General features: G+C 38.8%; 1 protein-coding gene across 2 annotated transcripts; it reads left to right on the top strand.

Moving 5' to 3' along the window:
• Positions 1 to 369: 369 nt before the first annotated feature.
• On the top strand, positions 370 to 8,198 carry LOC115787447 (uncharacterized). Of its 2 annotated transcripts, XM_030740162.1 has the most exons (10): positions 370 to 594; positions 1,987 to 2,082; positions 2,792 to 2,929; positions 3,041 to 3,219; positions 3,301 to 3,437; positions 3,756 to 3,849; positions 4,037 to 4,366; positions 4,446 to 4,611; positions 4,687 to 4,811; positions 5,391 to 8,198. In XM_030740162.1, the coding sequence occupies exons 2-10, from the start codon at positions 1,989 to 1,991 to the stop codon at positions 5,706 to 5,708; spliced, it is 1,581 nt and encodes a 526-aa protein (XP_030596022.1). In that variant the 5' UTR covers positions 370 to 594; positions 1,987 to 1,988; the 3' UTR covers positions 5,709 to 8,198. The 2 variants fall into 2 exon arrangements, with proteins under 2 accessions (XP_030596022.1, XP_030596021.1); XM_030740161.1 differs by lacking the exon at positions 370 to 594 and having other exon boundaries at positions 1,607 to 2,082.
• Positions 8,199 to 8,943: the final 745 nt, after the last annotated feature.

Below are 8,943 nucleotides of genomic sequence, written 5' to 3'. Positions count from 1 at the left end.
CGCTACACCTTTCAGAAACAAGGATGCAAAACAGAAAAATAATAAAATTATTTAAAAAGCACTTTAAAAACTACTCGTAAGAAGAAAAAAAATACAAGAAAACACTGATAAACAGAATAAAAGTGAAATAAATAAAATGAAGCAAAAACTTATGAAAGGACCTTTGAGAAGAAATCTAAAATTAAGGCCACTGACGCAGCTTACTGTACCTGAGAGTGGGCACACACTTCCACAGCTGAAGAGCCCAGACAACACTTTTAATAGTAAGTCAAGAATTAGCAGCCATTAGCAGGGTCTCAAGCAGCAATCGGGCTCATACACAGTAAAAATGCCAGTGTTAAAATCTTAGGTGTAGTGTTAAATAAAAAGTGTTGGTGTTGTATTAACAACACACAGCTGTAAAATAACACTGCCGGTGTAAGTTCTTACATATTTAAGTTGTTAAATTCAAGCGTTAATTAGTTGGTGTTGCTTAAGCCACGCCTTCGCTTTACGGCTGCAAAGTGCCGTCTGCTTTCTGTCGGTTTCCAGCAGTCGCTCGGTCGGACATTACCGTTTCTTTTAACCCGCAGAAGACAAAATTACTTCCTAAAGGTAAGCTAAATGTCCAGACTTGATGTTTTGATAGAAATGTGCTTTTTAGTTTGTGACATCAAAAAATATACTATATTTAACCTATTTTGAATGGAAAGTTCACCAAATTCAAGGTCCCGCCATTTTACCAAATCTAGGGAGCGGTAAATTTGAATTCTAATGTTATATTTGGTCAGTTCTAGTAGTCATTTTACAGCGTAAATATGACACGTCTGGCGGTATGGCCTTAAATATTGTCGATGTGTGCATTTACAAAGCTAGCAATACAAACTGCTAATGAGCCTTCAAGAGGACGTGGGGGACGTTCCCTCCAAAAACCATGCTAGCTAGCCATTGATCGCCAGGCTCTGAACCTTGCTGAGGCGCCCTCGCGCACGGCTGAGGATTTCATAGTTTTACTTTTGGACCTCTGCTGTCATTGCATTTAACAAACAGGAGCTGACTCCGTCTGGGCTAGCTCGCTATCATCGCCGTTTGCGCTTATATCATTTAAACAAAATTTGCCATCTACCACAGAGCAGGGGCAGTTTCATTCACAACGGGTGTGCGCACACTTGATTTCGTGGGCTACAGAAATCAAAATGACAACCGGCATAAACGGGAGAAGTTAGAGGAAAAGGGAAGAGCAAAGGAAAATTTCAGGCTTTCTATTTAAAAAAAAAAAAATCAAAGCATGAAAGGTAAATACCAACCTTCATGTATTTTGATACACAAATTGAACATTTAATGCAAAATTTAGGGCTGCAACAATTCCTCGAGTAACTCAAATAATCCTAAAAATCTTCGATACAAATTTGTTGCTTCGATGTTTCCTTTTAATGCTGCAGCTTAGGTGTCTCCGTGTAAGCGGAGCATTTCATTCACATTAGGGACCCTTTAACTGGAGTGGATATTCGCTGACAGGTTTTTCCACGCCCCCGCTGTGCTGTGGGTGTGCGCATGTGCGTTGTACTTGCTGTGCAGAGAATGTTAGTTTCTTTTTTTTTTTTTTTTTTTATTTTCAGCAGCTGTTTTAAGTGCTGTCTGCACTTGCGCAGCCATTACTGAGATGGTGAGCTCAGGTGGCCTGAAAGGAAACGTTTTTCTAGTCCAAAACAGCAGGGCTTGTTCCTGTAAACACAGTTACAGACTTACAGAGACAGAGAAAAATGAGCAGTATGGAAGTTAAAATATGCAGATGAACTGTTAATATGAAAAATAATTTCTTATCCGATTACTTGATTAATGGATGAAGTAATCAATAAAATACTTGATTACAAAAATAATCCATAGTTGCAGCGCTACTTGTGTTCAGAAAGCTATAGTCAAACATTAGTTTTCAGCACCAGTGCTTCTTTAAAATATCTGTAATGTGTTGTCAAAGCTTGGAATGTGTCCATTTTTGTTCTGGAGAAATGCTGGTGCAGGTGGAGCATCAGGCAGTCCAGAAATGGGTTCGGGTTCCAGTGACAGATGACTGCTATGATTACTTGAAATTCATTCAAGAGGGTAAGTTCAGTGCTAATTATGTTGATATGGCAGCTGCCATAAAATAAAGCAAGCTTAGTTTTTCTAACTCAAATGTCTTTCCCCATCATAAAGATAGTTTTTGGCCTTTAGGAATCTGCATTTTAATCAGCACCAGTGCCGTGCCTTTGCCAACAGTCTGCGACATAAACTCTGGGAAGTCATGTAATGGAGTTGAAAAATGAACAACTCTTAACCAATTTCAAAATATGTTGGTGGGTTCTGCTAAGTGTAATTGCATGTTGGACCTAAAGGATAAAATGTGGTCACTGCATAAATAATTATTGGTTTGGAGGATGGCATGTCAAAACTTGGACAGGGATAATTTATGTTGCCCAAAAAAGAAGATGTGGATTTGTCTAACAATTCTTAGTAGAAAGATTTAGGCCCATCTATGTGTTCCTCATGTCCAGCCTGTTTATTAATTCCCCTCTCTTTATTGAAGTAATGAGCTTTGTTGGAGTAATAATTCATTCATTATTGTTCATAAAAATGGTTATGTAAAATTTTGGTGAACTGTGTTCAACAATAGAGGCAACACTTCATGATAAAATTTACTATTTTAACCAGCAGCTCATTGTCTGAAAATGTTATTTGAAATATATTTTAATTATAAATGTGATTGTCCCTTTACAGTTCTAACCATGTTTTAAATTAGCAGGTTAAGATGAGTATTTTTGTTCCCTTCCAGTTCATGCTAAATTCAACTTGGCAAGTGGAGTCTCTGTAGACCTGAAGGACTCATCTGGAGTCGATGTGGATGCTGATATTTTTGATGAACTCCTGAGGTCTGCTACAGTATCTTTCAAAGTAGTCACTGAGCGCTTTGGTAAGACATAAAAGCATTAAAACAAGTGTTACTTCTAATGCATTTAAAAATATATATAAAGCGAAAGTTATTTTAATTTGTTTACTAATGAAGTTTCTAAATTTTATACAGTGGCCCCTGTTGATCAGAGTGAGGTCACAGATGCTTCCTTCAGTTCAGAAGATGGCTCATTCTCGTCAGTCGAGTCTCCAAGCTCAGCAAGCTCATCTTCTACAGTGATTACAGAGAACACCAAAGCACAGAGAAGACGACTGGTTGAAGGACCACCTGACAGTGAGATGGCAAAAAATGTGAGTTGGTTCAAGGTTGGAAATAGAACGTTGATCCATTTTTAAAATTCATAGCAGGATGACATGTGAAATCTGTTGCAGATTGTCTATGTAGCTCTGCACCAAAAACCAGGGGGAGAAGATGTAATAAAAGAGTACAACAAGACCAGAAGTCTCTCTGATCCAACAAGAAAGAAACTTGTCAACATTTTAGTGGCGGATATGATTGAAAGTCATGGGTATGTAATCAATAAGTCTCAGCCATCTGTATGGGGGCGGAATTTAACCTTTATTTTTTCAACTGGTTGCACTGTAATTTCATCTTAGTTAAACACATACATGTATGAAATCCACAGAAATGTCAGAATTATTTGAAAAACAATTAACATAATGATTATTCAAATAGTTTGTAATTGCTGAGAAGGGGCTTAAGAGGTTTTAAGTTTACTTATTGAATACATTAAATATATAATTTCTATTCATAACCCTTTGCACAGTTGGTGTGTTTGTTTAATCCCTATGTGAAATGGCAATATTTTTATTGAATTGTTTTTTAGGAGAGTCCCTCCTGTCAACATTCGCATTACCTACGCCCTGGGAATTGTCACCCTCTTCCCCAGTTTGAAAGATAATGGCTCACCGACTGGCTATGTGAGTATTAATTTGCAGGAACCCTGAATGTTCTCTTCTTGGGTCAAAATCTGTTTGGACTTTTATTAATTTTGGGGGGGGGGGGGGGGGGGGGGGGGTGTCGATTAACCGTTGCAGCCCAGCTGTAATTGTCCTTTTGAATGGAATGTAATAGACAGTTTGTCTTGTCTGTTCTGTTCTGTGATAGGAGCATTACTATGATCCTCTCAGTGGACAGGGCTATCTGGCCTATCGATTGAAAACAGTTCAGCGTAACACTGCAAGTGACTTCAAGAGGAGCTCCAAGTCTGCTCATCAAGGCGGTCCGAGAACTCTGAGGGAGACCTTAACATCTGAACAGCTGTTTGGTGATGGATGCAAAGAAGCAATGTCCATGATGAAACATTCATCAGACCAGGAAGTTGTCAGGGAGAAAATGAAGGCAACATTTAAGCATAGACAGAATATGCTTCATGATCTGGACCAGTCATCACTCATCTTGGATCACTTCCCAAGATTCTTGGATACACCAGGCTTAGTAAGAAACTCAGACAGATTTAATTAACTGATTGATTTGTTGAATTGGATTGTGATGGCATTTTTTTTCTCTGTGCTAGATTGAGCAGGACTTCATCATGCTCTTTGGAGAAGACATCTCGGGGAAGTTCATCGCAAGATGGCCAACATTCTATAAACCGAGGGTCACCACTGTCAGCAAAAGCCTTCGACAGAGTGCTCATCTGGATGACCTTCTGTCCACTCAGGAGGAATCAAGTGATTATGGTAGGTATTAATAGATCTCTCTACATATGCATTTGCATGCTGTGATTCTTAAGATGGTGTGTGTTATTTCATTAGAATGGGATAGTGACCTGGCAGCTATTCTCCTGCTGGTTCATCTCTTGCCTCCAACCGCGAAGGGGAAAAGACAGGGAAAAATTAGTGCACCTGAGGCTGCTGACCGTGTTATCAAGTTCATGAAGGTATGTTTTTGGCATGAATTACTTTGCTTCACTTACAGTAAATAGGTCTCACTTTTCTAAAACTAAATTTAAAAAGTGAAATATCCACCCATCCATTCACTTCTGCTTATCCTATTCAGGGTTGCGGGGGGGGAGGGGCTGGAGTCTATCCCAGCTGACATAGGGCGAGAGGCAGGGTACACCCTGTACAGGTCGCCAGCCTGTTGCAGGGCCAAAACAGGGAGACAGACAACATCCACACTCACATTCACACCTATGGGTAATTTAGAGTTTCCAATTAACCTAACCCCAGTAAGTGCATGTGTTTGGACTGTGGGAGGAAACCGGAGTACCCGGAGGAAACCCACGCAGACACGGGGAGAACATGCAAACTCCACACAGGGAGAGAGGGAGGGGCCTGGGCCAAGGTGGAATCAAACCCAGGCCTTCCAGATGGTATTCTAACTGAGGCAGCAGTGCTAACCACTGTGCCCCCCCCCCCCCCCCCAAAAAAAAAAACCAAATAATAAAATGTCCTTAATTTGTTGCTTGTGAGGGAATAAGAGCAATCATTTCTAACATGCTGTCTCTCAATCTTAGGTGGGGACAAGCATGGCGACCTTCCTTGCCAAAGTTGGATCTGCACAGCCCTTCCTCCTCTGCGTTGGAGAAAAGAAGAGCAGGATACAGAAATTCTACATCATCCTGGATCAGAAGCCCATTCCCTGTGTGGCACAGACTGCAGTGGCTGCCTTCGATGAACTGTTTAAGGCACACTTTGTGTTTGCTGTGTCCTATGATGCAACCCTCCTCAACTTCTACACATTCATCCAAACAACGGTTTATGGCATTGATGTTGCAACAACAAAGGAGAGCCCCAGAGTCAAGGAAATTAGAGTGAGGATTAACAACACTTGAATATGCTAACATGTTACATTTGTAAGGTTCAGCACAGAAATTGTTCAACTCTTTTCCAGCATTTGAAATTTAGTCATGCTTTGTATCCAGGGCACAAATTGCGTTTGAAATGTGGGGAACATGGCTGTTCATCTGTTTTTTACACGTATTCTGGGTTCAAGAAGCACTTGCTGAAAGCACATGGAGACACATTTGCCACAGATTCTGTTTATAAGGGCAATGTTGGTACAGATAGTGTTGAGACAGATGATGTTTCTGCTCATGACCCATTGAGTAGCTCTTCTGTTGGTCAACAAAGTCATGCTAAAAAGAAGCAGTTAATGGATATGTGTAGCTCTGTTATTGCCCAAGTTCAAGCAGCTGGAGTTTCTGAAAATATTGTGCAGTCTTTAACTTGTTCAATGGAGGAGGTTGTTAATGATGTTCATATTCAAGCACAAGATGCCGTTCTTAAGTGTCTTTCATCTGAGGTGAATGAACAAACCTTAAACAAAGTCAGAGAATGTTTTGAGAACATAGAAAATCCATTCACACACCTTAACACTGAAAGAAAGAGGCAAAAGTATTTTGAAAAAAAATGGAAAATTGTTGAACCAGTAGAGCATGTTCTTGGAGTACGTTATGATACACGTTTGGATAAAACCACAGGTGTATACAGTCAAATTCCTGTTAATGACAAATTTATGTATGTACCTATTTTAGGAACTCTTGATTCATTGTTCACCAACCAAGAACTCAGTACCTGCTTTCAACAGGTAAAGTGTCATGAAGATGGGATATATAGAGACATCAATGATGGTTCCTATCTCAGAAATCACTCATTATTTTCAGAGCAAGAACATGCACTCCAAATACAGCTGTATTACGATGATTTTGAAACGGCAAATCCACTGGGACCCAAAAGGGGTTCACATAAACTTGGCTGTATTTATTTTATTTTAAGAAATTTGCCAGCTAAACTCAATTCAGTTTTGATGAACATTCATCTAGTTTCTCTTTTCCATGCCGAGGACTTAAAGAAGTACGGTTTTGGTCCAGTCTTGCAGCCTCTTGTTAATGACTTGAAATGTCTCGAGACAGAAGGTATTAAGGTCCCATTTTCTGATACACCATTAAGGGGTTCAATTGTTCAGGTTACTGGTGATAATTTGGCATTGCATAGCCTTTTTGGCTTGGTTGAATCGTTCAGTGCAACTTACTGTTGTCGATTTTGTTTAACTGATAAAACAAAGCTTCAGTCAGTATTCAGTGAGGATGACCAAGACCTAATTTTTCGCACAAAAGAGCTCTATTCAGAACATTTCAATGCTGTGGCACAAAATCCCATTCTTGTCCATTCTTTTGGTGTAAAAAGAGAATGTCCTCTTAATGCACTGCAGTATTTTCATTGTTCAAACAATTACGCAGTTGATATTATGCATGACCTTTTGGAAGGTGTTGTGCAGTATGAACTTCAGCTTCTTTTTCAGTACATGGTTAGGACTTCCATAGATTTAAACACCCTTTCAGAAAGGATACAGAGCTTTAACTATGGATACCTTGAGAGAAACAACAGACCTAGTGCAGTCAAAATTGATGGTAGCAATGACCTTGGCCTCAATGCTATTCAGTCATGGTGCCTCTTACGCAATACACCCTTGATTTTTGGAGATATAATTAATAGGAATAACAGCTACTGGAGGGTAATTCTTCTCTTGATTCAAATCGTCAATATTGTGTTCTCACCAAAAATCACAGATGGTATGACTTATTTCTTAAAGCATTTGATTTCTGACCATCATAAACTCTTTAAGTCTGTATTTACAGACAAGAAGCTGATTCCAAAACATCATCTGATGATTCATTACCCCAGATGCATCAGAAAAATAGGACCACTCATCCATGTGTGGTGTATGAGATTTGAAGGTAAACACAATTTCTTCAAGAAATCTGTGAAGAACTTTAAGAACATAACCAAAACACTGGTAAAGAAGCACCAGAGGCAGCTGGCTTTTCATTGGGAGAATTTTTACTTTCAAAGGTTTCAGTTTGGTCCTCTTAAAGATTACCCAATAAGTGAACTAGATTTCAGTGAGGTCTTAAGGTCTTGCCCCAGGTTGAATGTGCCTTGTGTATCCACAGCTTCATGGGTGAAAAACTTTGGAACAGAATACCATATTGGAATGATTGTCTGTACAAGTACTGAAAATGAAATGCCTGTTTTTCAAAAAATTGTTAACATCATAGTCAAGGATGATGAAGCATTTCTTTTGACTGCTAAAGTCATTACAGAGTATTTTGATGATCATCTGAATGCTTTCAGAATAGAGATTGTGGATGATGTGTTTGCTGTTATCTGTATCTCTGATCTGATATATTATCAGCCTTACGACAGGCAGTTTTCAGCTGACAGTGATGAAATAACATATATTGTGCCCCGCTGCTGTTTTATATGAGCTGTGCATTGAAGGTCTTTAATATTTAAATGGGTTTAATAAAAGTTAAACTTTCCATTTCTGTGTAATGTTTTGAATATTTATTATATATTTTTCCACTGGATTTGGTTTGTATTGACACCTTGTGGTGTGCATAATTTACCTTTTTAACACCACATTTTGTTTTGTGAGTAACACTATACTGGTGTTACTTTTAACATTACGTTTTAACACCAACACCACTGTAATGTTAATGTGACACCTGGTATTGTTGAATAGTAAACAATGTCTGGTGTTAATTTAACAAAAAAATGGGTGTCAACCTTTTAACACTTTGACAAATGTTATTTTAACACCAGGTAGTGTGGACACATATAGACACTTTGTCGGTGTTGAAATTAACACTGTGGGTGTGAAATTAACACTGGAATTTTTACTGTGTAGGGAGTTAGCAGATTTTATTACAATCCCAGAGAAGGTGTAATGCTGTCCTATCTCTTGGTATATGTAAAAAGCCTGGCAGCATCATTCTGAATCAAATGCAGCCTGTGCAGATGTTTGGCCTGCTAAAACCAGAGTTAGATGAGAAGACTAATGCCATTACTGTCTGTTCATTTTATATGAAGCCACAGTAAGTAGTCTTTTTGCTTAGCTTAGCATAAAAACATAAAGAAACAATGAACTGTTTACATGTAATCTAAAATAGACCATAATTGGCCATTTTAACATGTGTGGTTTCAGATGGATGAAATAAATGAGTTTTTCTGCTGCTGCAGGCATAACTGTGCCATTAATTTTGTCATCTAACATATATAGCTAAT

The sequence above is a fragment of the Archocentrus centrarchus genome, chromosome 10 (genome assembly GCF_007364275.1).
Source record: "Archocentrus centrarchus isolate MPI-CPG fArcCen1 chromosome 10, fArcCen1, whole genome shotgun sequence".
Lineage (NCBI taxonomy): Eukaryota > Metazoa > Chordata > Actinopteri > Cichliformes > Cichlidae > Archocentrus > Archocentrus centrarchus.
The sequence above is the reverse complement of the archived record's forward strand: the minus strand, read 5'-3'. Positions and strand labels throughout refer to the sequence as shown.

Excerpts from the sequence above, each read along its gene's own strand:
- LOC115787447 (XM_030740161.1), top strand. The coding sequence starts at position 1,944 with ATGTGTTGTCAAAGCTTGGAATGTGTCCATTTTTGTTCTGGAGAAATG. Across the intron at positions 3,850-4,036 it reads ATGGCTCACCGACTGGCTAT|GAGCATTACTATGATCCTCT; the intron begins GTGAGTATTAAT and ends GTTCTGTGATAG. Across the intron at positions 4,612-4,686 it reads GGAGGAATCAAGTGATTATG|AATGGGATAGTGACCTGGCA; the intron begins GTAGGTATTAAT and ends TTATTTCATTAG.